Source organism: Ips typographus, linkage group LG10 (assembly GCF_016097725.1).
Source record: "Ips typographus isolate SLU linkage group LG10, UJ_Ityp_2.0, whole genome shotgun sequence".
In the NCBI taxonomy this organism is placed as follows: Eukaryota; Metazoa; Arthropoda; class Insecta; order Coleoptera; family Curculionidae; genus Ips; species Ips typographus.
The window spans coordinates 4,374,461-4,393,195 of NC_138431.1; the positions used below are offsets into that span (position 1 = coordinate 4,374,461).

At 35.7% G+C, this 18,735-nt stretch overlaps 2 protein-coding genes across 2 annotated transcripts; one reads left to right on the forward strand and one right to left on the reverse strand.

Annotated features, from left to right (window-relative positions):
- Nucleotides 1-47: 47 nt before the first annotated feature.
- Nucleotides 48-8,095, forward strand: Rbbp5 (retinoblastoma binding protein 5). Its single transcript, XM_081988772.1, has 12 exons — nucleotides 48-188; nucleotides 249-274; nucleotides 329-473; nucleotides 526-649; nucleotides 3,488-3,620; nucleotides 3,705-3,886; nucleotides 3,943-4,062; nucleotides 4,114-4,307; nucleotides 4,369-4,544; nucleotides 4,595-4,693; nucleotides 4,788-4,923; nucleotides 7,915-8,095. The coding sequence occupies exons 1-12, from the start codon at nucleotides 170-172 to the stop codon at nucleotides 7,992-7,994; spliced, it is 1,434 nt and encodes a 477-aa protein (XP_081844898.1). The 5' UTR covers nucleotides 48-169; the 3' UTR covers nucleotides 7,995-8,095.
- Tom40 (Translocase of outer membrane 40) lies at nucleotides 8,080-18,506 on the reverse strand. The gene is made up of 4 exons (XM_081988773.1): nucleotides 18,157-18,506; nucleotides 17,608-18,100; nucleotides 11,699-11,886; nucleotides 8,080-11,645 (listed from the first exon to the last, which is right to left on the reverse strand). The coding sequence occupies exons 1-4, from the start codon at nucleotides 18,311-18,313 to the stop codon at nucleotides 11,506-11,508; spliced, it is 978 nt and encodes a 325-aa protein (XP_081844899.1). The 5' UTR covers nucleotides 18,314-18,506; the 3' UTR covers nucleotides 8,080-11,505.
- Nucleotides 18,507-18,735: the final 229 nt, after the last annotated feature.

The window sequence follows — 18,735 nt, forward strand, 5'->3', positions numbered from 1 at the left end:
GTTTACTTTCATGTGTATGACAAGGACAATTTAATTAACTGTCAATAGAAAATCAAACAAAAATGGCCGACCTGTAAACATGTTTATATCACAACTTGTACTAAAATTAGTGAAATTCAAACAAAAACGCATTAATTTCCAGTAAATTATCTCAGAGTATTAAAGCAGAATGAATTTGGAGCTATTGGGTGCGTTACACACACTCCTAACCCAACTTAACCCCTACTAACAAGCTTATTTGTTTTCAGAGTCCTTTGGACAAAACTACCCTGAGGTAAGTTTCTCCCCTTGAAATACTATTTTGCGCCCTTAATGGTGAATTAATCAGGAGTTTGACGGCACCCTCGACTCACTGTCTATTGCGGTTACTTGTGCTTTCAACAAAAGAGGCACTTTGCTAGCAGTGGGCTGCAATGATGGTCGAATAGTTATATGGGACTTCCTTACTCGAGGTATAGCCAAAATTATATCAGGTAAGACACAAAACAGGCACAGGTGTTTTTTTACCACTGGTTGCTTGTCCAGCTCATGTTCATCCAGTGTGCAGTATAAGTTGGTCCAGGAATAGTTATAAAATTGCTTCAGCCTCCACTGATAACACTGTCTGTATTTGGGATGTTTTGAGTGGGGAATGTGACCAGAAATATCGGTAAGTAGACTTATGTTTGCTTAAATAAATTGTCTTAACTATATAAATGGCCTGGGCATGTGTTTTAAGTTGTATTTTTTTTTGGTAAGTGATTTGGTTTTAAATCATTTTATTAGGTTATACAGGTTGGCAATAGTGAAAACAGTTTATTTCTGAAATACAGGGGGGTCAATTTTTTTAGGTCATATCTGATTTATTTTAATTGTTGGACACCCTGTAATCTCTGTAAATTATAATCACGGAACACAAATATACAATTTTGGTACACTTTGTAAGTGTAATATTAAAATAAACTGCTCACTGAAAAAAGCTCAATATAGCAAAATTGTTGGGAATTTTTAATTGCCTCTGAAATATCTCAGCCAAATTTGATAATTCTGATTTCTTCTAATTCTTATGTCAATTCAACAAACAAGAGTAAAACTACAAAAGAAATTACAGTGTTTTCGAAAAAAATGATTTTTTTAAGGTTATGTCTACAAGAAAAATTATTCATCAGATCAATTTTTTTTATTTCAAAAATGTTAAACTTTGCACAGTCTGAGCTAGAATCTGCAAGAGTCACAGTTTAGAAAGGTTGTTTTATGGTATTCGCGATAAGACATGGTTTCTAACTGTTTCAGTTATTTTGGCAGTTGTCACGTGGCTGTCTCAGTAAAAGGTGTTCTAGTATAACGTTACAACTGTCACAAATGTCAAAAATGTTAAACTTTGCACAGTCTGAGCTAGAATCTGCAACAGTCACAATTTAGAAGAGTTGTTTTACGGTATTCGCGACAAGACCTGGTTTTTAACTGTTTTACAGTTATTTTGGCAGTTGTCACGTGGCTGTCTCAGTAAATAGTGTTCTAGTATAACGTTACAACTGTCACAAACGTCAAAAATGTTAAACTTTGCACAGTCTGAGCTAGAATCTGCAAGAGTCACAGTTTAGAAAGGCTGTTTTACGGTATTCGCGATAAGACATGGTTTCTAACTGTTTTATAGTTATTTTGGCAGTTGTCACGTGGCTGTCTCAGTAAATGATGTTCTAGTATAACGTTACAACTGTCACAAATGTTAAACTTTGTACAGTCTGAGCTAGAATCTGCAAGTCACAGTTTAGAAGAGTTGTTTTACGGTATTGGCAACAAGACATGGTTTCTAACTGTTTCGCAGTTATTTTGGCAGTTGTCACGTGGCTGTCTAGTAAATGGTGTTCTAGTATAACGTTACAACTGTCACAAATGTCAAAAATGTTAAACTTTGCACAGTCTGAGCTAGAATCTGCAAGAGTCACAGTTTAGAAGAGTTGTTTTACGGTATTGGCGACAAGACATGGTTTCTAACTGTTTTACAGTTATTTTGGCAGTTGCCACGCGGCTGTCTCAGTAAATGGTGTTCTAGTGTAATGTTACAACTGTCACAAATGTCAAAAATGTTAAACTTTGCACAGTCTGAGCTAGAATCTGCAACAGTCACAGTTTAGAAGAGTTGTTTTACGGTATTGGCGACAAGACATGGTTTCTAACTGTTTTATAGTTATTTTGACAGTTGTCACGTGGCTGTCTCAGTATATGGTGTTCTAGTATAACGTTACAACTGTCAAAAATGTCAAAAATCTTAAACTTTGCACAGTCTGAGCTAGAATCTGCAAGAATCACAGTTTAGAAGAGTTGTTTTACGGTATTCGCGACAAGACATGGTTTCTAACTGTTTTATAGTTATTTTGGCAGTTGTCACGTGGCTGTCTAGTAAATGGTGTTCTAGTATAACGTTACAACTGTCACAAATGTCAAAAATGTTAAACTTTGCACAGTCTGAGCTAGAATCTGCAAGAGTCACGGTTTAGAAGAGTTGTTTTACGGTATTGGCGACAAGACATGGTTTTTAACTGTTTTACAGTTATTTTGGCAGTTGTCACGTGGCTGTCTCAGTAAATGGTGTTCTAGTATAGCATTACAACTGTCACAAATGTCAAAAATCTTAAACTTTGCACAGTCTGAGCTAGAATCTGCAAGAGTCACGGTTTAGAAGAGTTGTTTTACGGTATTGGCGACAAGACATGGTTTCTAACTGTTTTCTAGTTATTTTGACAGTTGTCACGTGGCTGTCTCAGTATATGGTGTTCTAGTATAACGTTACAACTGTCAAAAATGTCAAAAATCTTAAACTTTGCACAGTCTGAGCTAGAATCTGCAAGAGTTACAGTTGAGAAGAGTTGTTTTACGGTGTTCGCGACAAGACATGGTTTCTAACTGTTTCGCAGTTATTTTGGCAGTTGTCACGTGGCTGTCTCAGTAAATGGTGTTTTAGTATAATGTTACAACTGTCACAAATGTCGAAAATGTTAAACTTTGCACAGTCTGAGCTAGAATCTGCAAGAGTCACAGTTTAGAAGAGTTGTTTTACGGTATTCGCGACAAGACATGGTTTCTAATTGTTTCGCAGTTATTTTGGCAGTTGTCACGTGGCTGTCTCAGTATATGGTGTTCTAGTATAATGTTACAACTGTCAAAACTGTCAAATTTTGCTCAGTCTGAGCTAGAATGTGAAGAGATCACTGTGAGTCAAAATGGCTCTAATTTGACAAAAACTAACCTTCAAAACTACTAACAAAAGTTACTCCCAGTTGGGACACCCTGAATATGACTCACAGGGAAACATCCACACAATAAATGGACCAAAACTTGGACAGTTACTCAATCTATATTACTGTTTGTAAACTATTCCATTCCACTGTATTCTTACTTTTTTTTTTAATTTGGACAACCAATAAACATCCTCCTGTGTACTAAACATGTAAATAAGTGATACAGTGAGAAGTAAAAATAAAAAACATTCAAATAATTGTCATAGATTCCCTTGTCCAGTACTGAAAGTACAGTTTGAACCGAGAAACTTGGAACGTTTGTTAGTATGTCCCATGAAACATGCTCCAGTACTAGTTGACACAAATGGGGGTCATCAAGTGTTACCAATTGATGAGGACGTAAGTCGTATTATCAAATGAGATATTTAGTCCGTAAATTAATATAATACCATCATCTGAACTGAAATTTGCAACAAATTCCAGGGAGACTTGAATATAGTTGCTTCATTTGATAGACGGGGCGATTACGTGTATACTGGCAACGCTAAGGGAAAGGTTTTAGTTCTGGACGCTAAAAACTTAGAAATTAAGGCTAGTTTTAGAATTGTTTTGGGTTCCTCCAGTGCTACCGCGGTAAAAAGCATTGAATTCGCACGAAGGGGAGAGTAAGAGTGTTAAAGTGTGTTTTGTTAGCAATTTCCACTAAACCTTAAGGTTTCAGCAATTTTTTGATAAACACCGCGGACAGGGTGATAAGAGTTTACGACAGTAAGGAAATTCTGACTTACGGGAAAGATGGGGAACCGGAACCTATTCAGAAATTGCAGGATTTAGTTAACAAGTACAGTTTTAACTTGTTAGAGCTTCAGAAAGTAGGAAGTTAGTATTTTAGGACAATGTGGAAAAAATGCTGCTTTTCCGGGGATGGAGAGTATATTTGCGCAGGCTCGGCAAGACAACACGCCCTGTATATTTGGGAAAAATCCATAGGAAACTTAGTAAAAATTCTTCACGGTACTAAAGGGGAACTTCTGGTAGATGTAGCCTGGCATCCGGTACGACCTATTATCGCCAGCATATCCTCGGGTAAATCATTTATCGTGAAACACCCAGTATACCAATATAATTTTTTGGGTAAAACTGACAGGTGTTGTCAGTGTTTGGGCCCAAAACCAAGTGGAAAACTGGTCAGCGTTCGCTCCAGACTTTAAGGAATTGGATGAGAATGTTGAGTATGAGGAACGGGAGAGTGAGTTTGATTTGGATGATGAGGATAAGTCTGTAGCAAGTGGGGGAGATGATAAAGAAGACACAGATTTAGAGGTAACTGAAAAATTAGTCAAGAAAGTCATTTTGTCTGAAAAATCAATTAGGTTGATGTTTGCCAAGTGGAGAAAGTGGTAGCATTCTGTAGCAGTGACGAAGAAGACGAAAACATTAATTGTCTTCAGTTTCTACCTATTGCTCCTGAGGTAGGTGGTAAAAAAATGTTTTGATGTTATACAGTGTTGCCAAGGCTACACTACTTTTTACTAAGTATTTGGCAATCATCAATCATGTCTATAGATTGAAGATCCTGAAGATAATTGGCTGCCAACTGAAACTAGCAATACAACAGCCAATCAAAACGTAGGACCGCCGCCTGCCAAAAAGAAAAAATACAAATCCTACGATATTGCCTTAGAAAACGTCGCAGAAGGAGGTAAACTGTAGTGAATGGCCAGAAACATGGTAGTTTAATATAGAAACAAACACAGTTTCCAGTAATAAAGGATTTTAGAATGGGCTTAATGGAATGTTTCGTGGATAAAAAAAACTTTCTATATTTTGATATGTGGTAGTTTAGAGTTTGTTAAATAGTGGAACATTTCGTGGCTTTTTAATGCATTTTTTACTATAAACTAGTATAAGCTTAGTTAAAGGACGAAAATAAAGTTTATTAGTTATTTTTGCCTGTTTTTTTTTTGTTTTTGTTTCTTGTCTTGCTGTTTACGTGATTTAGTGGTAGTTTGGGTGGTTATCGTCCGGTAATATCCTCGGATTTGGTTTGGACAATCATTTAAAGGTAAGTACAACAGTAGGGGCATTTAAAAACTTTTGTGGAAATTGTCTTTATAGTTTTAGAGAATTTTTATGGTGTCCCGCAAGTTGTGGTAAATAATAATTTAGGGGGTGATTTCTGGGATCAAAATAATACTTAGCTTAGATGAAAAGTCAAGAAAACTTCTGGTTTTCAAAGAACTCAGGAAAAACTTACGTTATTTGAGGAGTTATAATAAAAGTTTAAATTAGAGAGTTGTAGGGAATTTAATGCTCTACAAGATTGCTTCAAAGTAATTTTGCCCTAAATGGTCATTTAAGGGAATTACTGACTGTACCAAATTCTGTAATGTTTTTTCATGTTATTGGATAGGAAATTTAATGAGGATTCCAAAAATGTGGTGAACATAGTCATTTTCTCACTACAAGTGTGTTTTACAGGCGATTTGGTCCATTCAAACTGTCTTTCTGACAGTTTATATTTTGACACTACTTTCCCCAAGACTTTACCTGATTTTGTAGGTTATTGGATAGGAAATTTAATGCGGATTTCAAAAATGTGCTTAAAAACATGATTCGGTTACTCTAAGTGTGTTTTACAAGCGATTGGTCCCTAAGTGTCCCTTCAAACGTCTTGACACCACTTTTCCCCAAGACTTTACGTGATTTTGTAGGTTATTGGCTAGGAAATTTAATGAGGATTCCAAAAATGTGCTTAAAAACATGATTCGGTTACTCTAAGTGTGTTTTACAGGCGATTTGGTCCCTAAGTGTCCCTTCAAACCGTCTTTCTGACAGTTTATACTTTAACACCACTTTTCCCCAAGACTTTACCTGATTTTGTAGGTTATTGGATAGGAAATTCAATGAGGATTCCAAAAATGTGCTTAAAAACATGAATCGGTTACTCTAAGTGGGTTTTACAGGCGATTTGGTCCCTAAGTGCCCCTTCAAACCGTCTTTCTAACAGTTTATACTGTAACACCACTTTTCCCCAAGACTTTACCTGATTTTGTAGGTTATTGGATAGGAAATTTAATGAGAATTCCAAAAATGTGTTTAAAAACATGATTCGGTTACTCTAAGTGTGTTTTGCAGGCGATTTGGTCCCTAAATGTCCCTTCAAACCGTCTTTCTGACAGTTTATACTTTCGACACCACTTTTCCCCAAGACTTTACCTGATTTTGTAGGTTATTGGATAGGAAATTTAATGAGAATTCCAAAAATGTGTTTAAAAACATGATTCGGTTACTCTAAGTGTGTTTTACAGGCGATTTGGTCCCTAAGAGTCCCTTCAAACCGTCTTTCTGACAGTTTATACTTTCGACACCACTTTTCCCCAAGACTTTACCTGATTTTGTAGGTTATTGGATAGGAAATTTAATGAGGATTCGAAAAACGTGCTTAAAAACATGATTCGGTAACTCTAAGTGTGTTTTACAGGCGATTGGTCCCTAAGTGTCCCTTCAAACCGTCTTTCTGACAGTTTATACTTTCGACACCACTTTCCCTAAGACTTTACCTGATTTTGTAGGTTATTGGATAGGAAATTTAATGAGGATTCCAAAAATGTGCTTAAAAACATGATTCGGTTACTTTAAGTGTGTTTTACAGACGATTGGCTCCTAAGTGTCCCTTCAAACCGTCTTTCTGACAGTTAATACTGTAACACCACTTTTCCCCAAGACTTTACCTGAATTTGTAGGTTATTGGATAGGAAATTTAATGAGGATTCCAAAAACGTACTTAAAAACATGATTCGGTTACTCTAAGTGGGTTTTACAGGCGATTTTGTCACTGACGGTCCTTTCAAACCACAATTTCAACTGATTTGAAAATTTGTTGCACCAAACAGTTTTTCCTAAATAATTCAAAAGCGGTAAAAGTTACAAAAAAAATACAAGAGACCAAAAATGTTTCGAATCAACCCCTTAACCCAACATGGTAAATTTACAGGGCAGTTTTTGCTTCCAGTATACAGAGTGTGCTTGAAAAGTATGGCGATTGACTGTTCTTGGTTAGCCTGCACGCAATTTTTTAGATAGAATTTTTTGCCCAACACCACTGGAAAGTGGAGCTCAAGACGGTTAATTTGAGTGGTTCAATCGCCCTATACTCCCAAAAAACAACCATGTTACAGGGTGTTCAAATTTCAGATCACAACTTTAACTGATTTGAAAATTAGTTGAAAAGTAAATTTCAATTATACCCATAAATTTAATGGTCAGATTGGAATTTACTGGTAAATTTTCCTGTCACACTAATATTTAGGCATATTTTTGGAAACCTCAAGATCTTCACTATTTTTTGTTTTAAGTGCTTTTTTGACGTAGATAAAAAAAATGCAATTCTAGTCCAAAAAGGCTCAACCTGGAAAGTAAATTTGGCTCAAAAAAAGGGGTCACGTGACCTCAGTGCAAGTGCAGAAAAAATCAATCAATCTCCAAGTATTTGGGTTAGGTTAGGTAGGTTAGTAAAATCAACCTTTCTGTACTTTTTTCCCTCGAAAAACCTTGGTCATTTTAAATTGTTTACCATTACTTATGGGACACCCCCTGGTATAGCACAAAGACACATTTGCATGCCTTCTGAGATTAGATCAAGCACCGTGCGCATGTTTAACTTAAAGTATCATGTGTATTTTTCTTCCAGAAGTTCATCCCTTAGTAAGCAATAAATCAAAGGATAAACCGTTCAACATTTTAAAGAAAGCCGGAAGACCAAAGAAATAACCGCGTATTCCATTATTATTGTTATTTGATTGAAACTGAAATTTTAGTTGAATTTGTCATCTGGTGGCAAGATGAAATTACATAATAAATAGTCAACAATATATTTTTTGTCTATTTTACAATTTACAGTACAAGTAAAAAAATAAGGTAACAAAACAACCTCAACTCGGTATAATGCCAACGATCAACACAAGTTTTTTTTCTAAAAATAATAAACGCTTAGAAAAGTTAGTCGGTGGAATGTGGAGGAAAATGCGCCAAACCCCAAATATAAAATCGTTATGGGATATTTTGACCATTTTTTACGATAAAATACACACTTTTTGCTAATTATTTCGCCTTAATTATCCTACAGAACGCGACAAAAACTTGGAAAAAATGCAGAAAATGGTGAAAACACAAAAAAAAACATCGATTTGAACTGCTCCTCAAAACGAATGAGACAGCAAAATGTTTGCTCTTTTTTCTTCAAATTGGTTGATTTCACTGGTCTGACGAAGCCAAAAAGCAGAAACAGGAGTCTTTGTGGCATCACCCACTAAATTATTGAATTTTGCACAAGTCAGTTAAAAATAACCAATTTTTTTGAAATTTTGCAATAAATTCTGTAAAATGTTTTTCACCCTGTAGAACGCAGTTTATATGTGTTCACTTAAATTTTAGTAGTTTTAACTTTAATCTTACTAATTCCGGTTTTTTGATAAATTATTAGAGCTTTTTTCAGTCGCTGAAACTTGAAAAACGACGGAGATATGGAATTTTCAAAATTTTGATGCAATTTCCAAAAAAAGTCGAATATCTCGGGAACGATTAAAGTTACGGAAATTTTACAAGAGACCAAAAATGTCCAGAAAGACTTTTTACACCCAGTGGACTATGTTTACACTCACTTAGAAACGGGTAAACGCGGTCCCAACTGGCCGAGCGTTAGTTACAAGTTTTGTTGTTTTTTGAACACTTTGTATATGTTCAATCGTGTTACGGTTACCGCGACGTAAAGGAGCAGTTCAAGACGAACATTTTGACCTTTTTAGAGTCGCAGAAACTCAAAAAATGGCGGAGATTCTGAATTTAGTAGTAAGCGAGTAAACGCGGTCACAATTGGCTTCAAATTTAATTGTTTCCTGAACACCCGGTATATGTTCAATCATGTTGCTGTAAGCACGAGGTAAAATAACAATTTAAGACAAACATTTTGAGCTTTTTACAGTCGCTGAAACTTGAAAAACGATGGAGATATGGAATTTTCAAAATTTTGATGCAATTTTCGAAATGAAGTAAAAAAAGTCGAATATCTCGGGAACGGGTAGAGTTAAGGAAATTTTACAAGAGACCAAAAATGTCCAAAAAGACTTTTTACACCCAGTGGACTATGTTCAAGCCAATTAAAAAATTAGTTGACATTCATTATGTCATTTTCCTGAAAAGTGCTTCTTAAGAAAAATACAGTCCTTCAAATTTCTGTTTAAAAAATCGTTTTTTTGTCCTAACTGTCAGACCGTTGGAGCAATATTGCTCAAATTTGGAACAAGCACTTTATTACACGTTATTACGGTCAAAGACCCAAAACTAACCGAACCCAACTTAAAAATTGTCTTGGAAACGGAAAATTCACTTAAGAAGTTTAAAAAATATTATTGTAGCCAGTTTTCATAGTTTCCAGACAAACTAAAAGACTTTAGTTTTGAAAATTGAATTAGAAAAGATAAAAATTTCAGAAGCTTAAAAATTGTGTTTGTAACCAGTTTTCATGCAAATCGAGAGACTTTAATACTAAAAATTGACTCGTAGACATAAAAACTACTTTTTCAAGAATTAGTTACTACAAATTCATACATTTAAACCTTAAAAATTGACTTGAACCCCAAAATGTGACTGAACTAATGAAAAGTGACATCAGAAGCTTAAAATTTGCATTTGAAGTAAGTTTTCATAAATTGAAGACAAATTTCAATATTTTAGTCTTGAAAATAGTCTTAGATGCAGGACATTGACATTAGATTCATAAAAATTGTCTTGAAAACTAACTTTTCGTGCTTTTTACTTTGCTTTTCATTTTCTTCGAATTCTGGACTATTTTTAGTGCTTCAAAAGTGCTTTCAGCTGGGAAAATCGAGTTTCAAGACTATCTTCACCAAGTTATTGACATAGCAAACTTAAAAAACAATTTTTACATTCTTCATAGACTTAAAATGGCATTCGGAGCTTTGTCACTATTAAATCGACTTCTAGACACCTCAGTGCTAAAAATTCGGGTATTTATTACTAAACTAGACTGTTTTTGGTGTTTTAAGGCTGTTTTCAGTGCCTCAAATCGAGTTTCAAGACTATCTTTACAAAGTTTTTGACTTATCAGGCCTAAAAGCCAGTGTGTCCACTGACCATAGTCTTGAAAATGTTATTTCAAGCTTCTTCACTATTAAATTGACTTCTACACTCATAGGTGCAATAAATTGTAGCATCTCTAAGAAATTCAGACTGTTTTTAGTGCTTTTTAAGACTGAAAAATCGATTTTAAGACTATTTCCAAAAGTCAAGTTTCTTCAGTAATAAAAGTAAAAAATTTTGGTACCAAATGCTACAATAATAATAGTCTTGAGAACTAATTTTTAGAAATAAAATGTCCGAAAATTTAATTTACTTCTAGACTTGTTGTCCAGTCCAGAAAATTGAGTTGTACACCAATTAAAGTCCTGAAAATATACTTTTGGACTCTCTTTAGTCCTAGTAAAATCAGTTCTAGCATTAAAAGGCAACTTTTATATTATTTTTAGTAGTAAAAAATGAGTTTCATGCACAATACAGTCTTTGTCTTGATTTCCGGACTTTTTTTAGTTCTTGAATGCCAGTTTCAGACACTCAACCAGGATGGTCTGAGAAAGCGAATCATAAGACCATTCCTAATAGTAAAAAGCAAGTTTTTAGACTATTCAGTACAAATTTAGACTTTCACAAGTCATGAATTTTAAATTGAAATTTGGAGGACTGTATCTTCCTTAAGAAACGTTTTTCAGAAAAATGACATAATGCAAGTCAACTTATTTTTTGATCAGCTATCAAATGGTGAATTATTGACACTTAAAACTGAACCACCCTGTATATTTGTGGAGATCGACTCTGAGTTTTGCTTTCCCTTACACTCACTACTCCACTGTGGGCATATGGATTACTACTTTTCAATAATGTTTTAGGTAAATTCCCCACTAAATTTAACCATTTCTTTCTAGCAGTTTCCTAGTTTTAAAGAAACTAACAATCGCTTCCTCTACAACCCACCGACGTTAAACTGTGTTGACAGTACATTTAAAAAAAGTTTGTAAAGAAATACAAAATACGAGTTTAAATTAAAATGCCACTCAATTTGATAGTAATTCAGTAGATCTGAAGAATGAATCAAAACTGATTTTTTCTATCAACATTTAATATTAAAACGCAGTCTCGAAAACAAGTTTATAAGATGCTGCTGTCGCCCGTGCGTCGCGCTACCATTTTTTTAACGTAAAAATTCGCTTTAACCTATCAGAACACCCACGCCGAGCCTAAAATTGTTTTTCTGATGGTTCATCAGTCCGCTGATCGCCAAGGTGAACGGCAATGGACTTAGTTTTTTTTCTAACACGGCGCCCACAGACCAGTTCGAGTCTATGTGACCTGAAAGCAAGACTTACAAAGCCGAACGATGCGCCCTCTGGGCGTTCGCTTACCTTTAAACACTACTTCGCTTTTGGGGAGGTCCACCTGGTAGCCAATGGACGCCACCGACTCTTGGATTCGATTGTTCGCCTCCAGTTCTACGCCTATCTGTAACTGCTTACTAGCTTTTTGGTAATAACATAAATGCACCCCGGATACTCCCAGAGTACCCGATACTTGATAATTCTCCGTCGAGTACCTGAAAAAAACGTTGTTCTAGCTTTCGTAACAACTTAAGCAGGTTTTACACCAAAAGTTTTACTTCAAAGAAATTGGACACATTTATTTGATCAGGTAGATAGCCCACAAGCACTACAACAACTTATCAACAAAATAGCAAGAGTTAGTAAGGAATATGGTTTGGACATAAACATACAAAAGACCAAAATTATGGTCATTAGCAAAAACAAGATCGACAACATCCAGTTATCCATCAACAACCAACCAATAGAGAGAGTACCACACATCACGTACCTGGGAACACGTATAAACGAGAACTGGGACCCAACTCAAGAGATCAAATCACGAATCGCCAAAGCCACAACAAAATGAGCAAACTCTTCAGAAGCCATGATCTTACACTGGAAACAAAAATGAGACTTCTCAGATGTTACATCTTTTCTATCCTCTTATACGGGACGGAATCTTGGACACTCAATGAAAGCACATCCAAGAAAATAGAAGCCTTCGAAATGCGACTCTACCGAAGAATGATGAGGATATCATGGACCGAACATATGAAGAGGTACTAAGAAGGATGAATAAACAAAAAGAAATTATGAACACCATCAAGATCCGAAAACTGCAATATCTGGGCCACATCATGAGAAACGACTCCAGGTACTCCTTACTCCAGACAATCATCCAGGGAAAAATCGATGGAAGAAGAGGTCCAGGAAGGAGAAGAATATCTTGGCTGCATAACCTCAGGAAGTGGACCGGAAAAACATCAACCGAACTCTTCCGCATTGCCGTAAACAAAGTTAGGCTCGCCATGCTGATTGCCAACATCCGTAACGGATAGGAACCACAAGAAGAAGATTTGATCAAATTTTATGCATCATATAAATTCATGAATTTCTTGAAGCATAATGTGATTTCGTTTTTCACCTATCAAACTTTTATGTCAAAACTGTCAATGAAAACAGTTTGGCCAACCAAGAAGATTATTCCTACTTTGTTTTCTTAGTTTTTTGAATATTTTGAAATCTCATAATCGCCTTGAATACTGTATTTATGTATTGAATTCTGCAGCTTCAACTGAATACTAATAGTCAGTCTCTGATTTTAACCTCACTTTACTTTTCGTTTTTATCTGTTGGCAGTTGGCATTACCCAAAACGGCAAGTTTGATCAAATAAGTTGGATGAAAATAGAACCTGTTCTATTTGGTGAAAAATTTGAAGTAAAATTATTTGAACGTAAATTTGACATAAAATTTTGTTTTACACTGGTAAAATTTGTCCTTGAAGCAGCTTCATGAATAAATTCATGAATTTCTTTGACATCAAAGCGCGGTGTAAAACCTGCTTTAGAGGAAATTGTTAGTTTGGCAACACCGTAGAAGTGCCTTAAGTGCTGAGTTGCCAGATGTATATCTTTATCATCCAAACACGACTTTTTCCTGTGCATCATTTAAACAGACTACACAATAATTAGCTATTAACTACTCTAATATAAATAACGACTATTTTGGAAATGCCGCGTTCTTAATCTCCCAAAAATTGCCAGAAGTCTCTAGAATCGTTTTGAAAATGCCTCAAGCACTTAAATACCAGTGAAAACCTGTCAAGATTTTTTTTAAATTGCCAGAAACATCTAGAATCATTTTGGAAATGCCTAAATAGCAGTAAAAACCTATTAAAAATTGTCAGAGGTCTTCTAGAATCATTTTGGTGTCAGAGGCGTCTAAATACTACTGAAAACCTCCCTAAAATTGTCAGAGATGTATGCAAGTGCCTTAAACCTATTTAGATGGTTTTTTAAATTACCAGAAGGCTTTAGAATCATTTTGGAAGTGCCAGAGGTATCTAAATACTACTGAAAACCTCCCACAAATTGCCAGAAGCCTCTAGAATCGTTTTGAGAATGCCTCATGCTCTTAAATACCAGTGAAAACCTCCCAGATATTATCAGAAGCTTCTGTAAGTGTCCTAAACCTCTCAGAAAATGTCCTAAACGTAAAACTACCAGAACATCATTTTGGAAGTGCCGAATGCCTCTAAATACTACTGAAAACCTCCCAAAAATTGTCAGAGATGACTAAAAGTGTCCTAAACCTTTCAAACATTTTTTAAAACTACTAGAAGACTTAGGAATCATTTTGGAAGTGCTGGATGCCTCTAAATACTACTGAAAACCTCTTAAAAATGGCCAGAGATGTATGCAAGTGCCTTAAACCTTTTTAGATAGTTTTTTAAATTACCAGAAGGCTTTAGAATCATTTTGAAAGTGTCAGAGGTATCTAAATACTACTGAAAACCTCCCAGATATTATCAGAAGCTTCTGTAAGTGTCCTAAACCTAAAACTACCAGAAAATCATTTTTGAAGTGCTGGATGCCTCTAAATACTACTGAAAACCTCTTAAAAATGGCCAGAGATGTATGCAAGTGCCTTAAACCTTTTTAGATGGTTTTTTAAATTACCAGAAGGCTTTAGAATCATTTTGAAAGTGTCAGAGGTATCTAAATACTACTGAAAACCTCCCAGATATTATCAGAAGCTTCTGTAAGTGTCCTAAACCTAAAACTACCAGAAAATCATTTTTGAAGTGCTGGATGCCTCTAAATACTACTGAAAACCTCTTAAAAATGGCCAGAGATGTATGCAAGTGCCTTAAACCTTTTTAGATGGTTTTTTTAAATTACCAGAAGATTTTATAATCATTTTGGAAGGACCAGGGGCCTTCAAATACTACTGAAAACCTTCCAAAAACTCCCAGAAGGCCCTAAAAGCGTCCCAAACCTTTCAACAATTTTTTATAATTGTCAGATGACTTTAGAATTATTTTGGAAGTGTCAGAGGTATCTAAATACTACTGAAAACCTCCCACAAAGTGCCAGAGTCAGAAGCCTCTAAAATAGTCCTTTAAAAATTTCCAGAAGACTTTATAATCATTTTGGAAGGACCAGGGGCCTCCAAATACTACTGAAAACCTTCCAAAAAGGCCCTAGAAGCGTCCCAAACCTTTCAACAATTTTTTATAATTGTCAGATGACTTTAGAATCATTTTGGAAGTATCAGAGGCATCTAAATACTACTAAAAACATCCCACAAAGTGCCAAAAGCCTCTAAAACAGTCCTAAACCTGACAAGAATTTTTAAAAATTACCAGAAGACTTTATAATCATTTTGGAAGGACCAGGGGCCTCCAAATACTACTGAAAACCTTCCAAAAACTCCCAGAAAGCCCTAGAAGCGTTCCAAACCTTTCAACAATTTTTTAAAATTGTCAGATGACTTTAGAATCATTTTGAAAGTGTCAAAGGCATTTAAATACTACTAAAAACATCCCACAAAGTGCAAAAAGCCTCTAAAACAGTCCTAAACCTGACAAGAATTTTTAAAAATTACCAGAAGACCTTATAATCATTTTGGAAGGACCAGAGGCCTCCAAATACTATTGAAAACCTTCCAAAAACTCCCAGAAGGCCCTAGAAGCGTCCCAAACCTTTCAACAATTTTTCAAAATTGTCAGATGCCTTTAGAATCATTTTGGAAGTGTCAGAGGCATCTAAATACTACTGAAAACCTCCCAAAAATTGTCAGAGATGTCTACAAGTGTCTTAAACCTTTCAAGATTCTTTCAAAATAGCCAGAAGACTTGAACATGATGTTGGAGCTGCTAGAAGTCTCTAGATACTATTGAAAACTTCCCAAAAATTCCCAGAAGACTTGAAAATCATTTTCTAAGCGCCGGAGACCTCTAAATACTATTGAAAAACTCCTGAAAATGGTCAGAGATGTATGCAAGTGCCTTAAACCTTTTAAGATGGTTTGAAAAATTACCAGAAGACTTTATAATCATTTTGGAAGGACCAGAGGCCTCCAAATACTACTGAAAACCTTCCAAAACCTCCCAGACGGCCCTACAAGGGTACCAAATCTTTCAACAATTTTTCAAAATTGTCAGATGACTTTAGCATCCTTTTGGAAGTGTCAGAGGCATTTAAATACTACTGAAAACCTTCCACAAAGTGCCAGAAGCCTCTAAAATGGTCCTAAACTTTCCAAGAATTTTTAAAAATTACCTAGAAGACTTTATATTCATTTTAGAAGGACCAGGGGCCTCCAAATACTACTGAAAGCCTTCCAAAAACTCCCAGAAGGCCCTAGAAGTGTTCCAAACCTTTCAAAAATTTTTTAAAATTGTCAGGTGACTTTAGAATCATTTTGGAAGTGTCAGAGGCATTTAAATACTACTGGAAACGTCCCACAAAGTGCCAGAAGCCTCTAAAATGGTCCTAAACCTGACAAGAATTTTTTTAAATTACCAGAAGACCTTATAATCATTTTGGAAGGATCAGAGGTCTCCAAATACTATTGAAAACCTTCCAAAAACTCCCAGAAAGCCCTACAAGGGTCCCAAACCTTTCAACAATTTTTTATAATTGTCAGATGACTTTAGAATCATTTTGGAAGTGTCAGAGGCATCTAAATACTACTGAAAACCTCCCCCAAAGTGCCAATAACCTCTAAAATGGTCCTAAACTTTCCAAGAATTTTTAAAAATTACCAGAAGACTTTATAATTATTTTGGAAGGACCAGAGGCCTCCAAATACTATTGAAAACCTTCCAAAAACTCCCAGAAGGCCGTAGAAGTGTTCCAAACCTTTCAAAAATTTTTTAAAATTGTCAGATGACTTTAGAATCATTTTGGAAGTGTCAGAGGCATCTAAATACTACTGAAAACCTCCCCCAAAGTGCCAATAACCTCTAAAATGGTCCTAAACTTTCCAAGAATTTTTAAAAATTACCAGAAGACTTTATAATCATTTTGGAAGGACCAGAGGCCTCCAAATACTACTGAAAACCTTCCAAAAACTCCCAGAAGGCCCTAAAAGCGTCCCAAATCTTTCAACAATTTTTCAAAATTGTCAGATGACTTTAGCATCCTTTTGGAAGTGCCAGAGGCGTCTAAATACTACTGAAAACCTTCCAAAAATTGTCAGAGATGTCTACAAGTGTTTTAAACCTTTCAAGATTCTTTCAAAATAGCCAGAAGACTTGAAGATCATTTTCTAAGCGCCGGAGACCTCTAAATAATATTGAAAACCTCCTAAAAATGGTCAGAGATGTATGCAAGTGCCTTAAACCTTTTAAGATGGTTTTAAAAATTACCAGAAGACTTTATAATCATTTTGGAAGGGCCAGGGGTCTCCAAGTACTACTGAAAACCTTCCAAAAACTCCCAGAAAGCCCTAGAAGCGTCCCAAACCTTTCAACAATTTTTTAAAATTGTCAGACGTCTTTAGAATCATTTTAGAAGTGTCAGAAGCATTTAAATACCACTAAAAACATCCCCAAAACTGTCAGAAGTTTTACAAGTGTCCTGAACTTTCCAATATATTTTTTAAAACTGCCAGAACCGTCTACAAGTCTCTTGAACCTTTTAAGAATTTTTTAGGCTTGTCAGAGGCCTAAAGCATTATTTTCAACAGGTCAGGGACTTCTTTAAATTGAAATAGAACTGAAAAACTGCAAAAGATTCCTACAAGAGTCCTAAGCAATCCACTTTTTTTAAAAATTTAGTCAGAAGCCTCTATAATAAGTTTGACAGTGTCTGAAGCCCTTAAATACTACTGAAACCTCCTAAAAACTGCCAGAAGCCCGACAATAATAAAACATTCACTTCCCTGGTACAGTACAACTTAATTATAGTTTTTATCAAGACAATTGCTCCAAAAAAATGTACTTACTTTGCTGCAGCACTTAACAGAGCAATTTCTCCACCAGGAACGGCAGGCCCTTTCTGATAAGCCAATTCAGTTCCTAAAGCCAACCGCGATGTGACTGCTTGCAAATAATGCAAAACCACCACTCCTGAACTATTAATTATATCCGGATTGGCCACCGTCATACTGGCAGTGTAATCACTCCCTTTGTAATTCAGTGTCAACTGACCAACTTGAAACTTTGAGTTTTGTACTTGCGCCCCAAATTTTGCACTAAGTTTAGGCTGAATTTGGTGAATAATTGTGGCGTTTAAATTACCGGTTGGGTCAATATCGCCCAGTAAAATTGGGTAGGCCTCGCTGGGCGAGATTTGTTTGGTTCCCACATAGGTGGCACCGAATCGGTACCCACTTGGTGTGACTGAACTCATATTTACTGTGTGGGAGATTTGGAAATGATTGCTAAGCCCTCGCGTTAACATTACCCGAGCTCCTTCAAAACACGTCGGGAATACATCTACAAAACAAGGGGGATTATTTTAGGATTTTGAGGTTATGTCATGTCCGATTTACTTTTGCATTTTGTGTGGATTTCTTCTAGAGGTCCGGGGTTTTCGACGTTTTCATCCTGCGTGATTTTCGCGTCGCTTTCCGCGTTTTCTTTGGGAAATGCCCCCGAAGCTGGGGGCGGCGGTGGCGGTGCCGAATAAGCTGCTTGTACATTACCCATTTTTTCCCGTCCTACTTAAATAAACACCACACTAATGTTCTGGGACTGTTTGAACCGAGCACTTGTACGTTAGTTTTGGTGTATAATTAGGGATGTTAAACGTGATTTTATAAAGTGAGCTGGAAATCATTAAAAAATCTCCACATTTTCTGAAAATTTCGGAAAATTCGAATGACAGAAATGAAAACGTCAAAGTCATGGCCAACCGCTTGATGTTTGATCGATAATTGGGCTATGTTAGCGCCACCTGCTGGGGGAAGGTTCAAATCAAATTTCTGTTATAATCAAACGGAAAAATGGGGCTTTCTAATAAAAATCAATGCAAAAACACCACACACACTGTAATTAAAATAGTACGTCAATAAATTAAGCGTATTAATTAATGATAAATGAGCTAAATAATGAAAAATATGTTATCAGAT

What these genes read in the sequence shown, in the direction of transcription:
- Rbbp5 (XM_081988772.1), top strand. An exon ending in TTGGACAAAACTACCCTGAG is followed by an intron (nt 275 to 328) that starts GTAAGTTTCTCC and finishes TGAATTAATCAG; the next exon opens with GAGTTTGACGGCACCCTCGA. An exon ending in TTGCAGGATTTAGTTAACAA is followed by an intron (nt 4,063 to 4,113) that starts GTACAGTTTTAA and finishes TTAGTATTTTAG; the next exon opens with GACAATGTGGAAAAAATGCT.
- Tom40 (XM_081988773.1), bottom strand. Translation starts at nt 18,313, where the DNA reads ATGGGTAATGTACAAGCAGCTTATTCGGCACCGCCACCGCCGCCCCCA. An exon ending in AATCCACACAAAATGCAAAA is followed by an intron (nt 18,101 to 18,156) that starts GTAAATCGGACA and finishes CTTGTTTTGTAG; the next exon opens with ATGTATTCCCGACGTGTTTT. An exon ending in CTGTTAAGTGCTGCAGCAAA is followed by an intron (nt 11,887 to 17,607) that starts GTAAGTACATTT and finishes CGTTTTTTTCAG; the next exon opens with GTACTCGACGGAGAATTATC.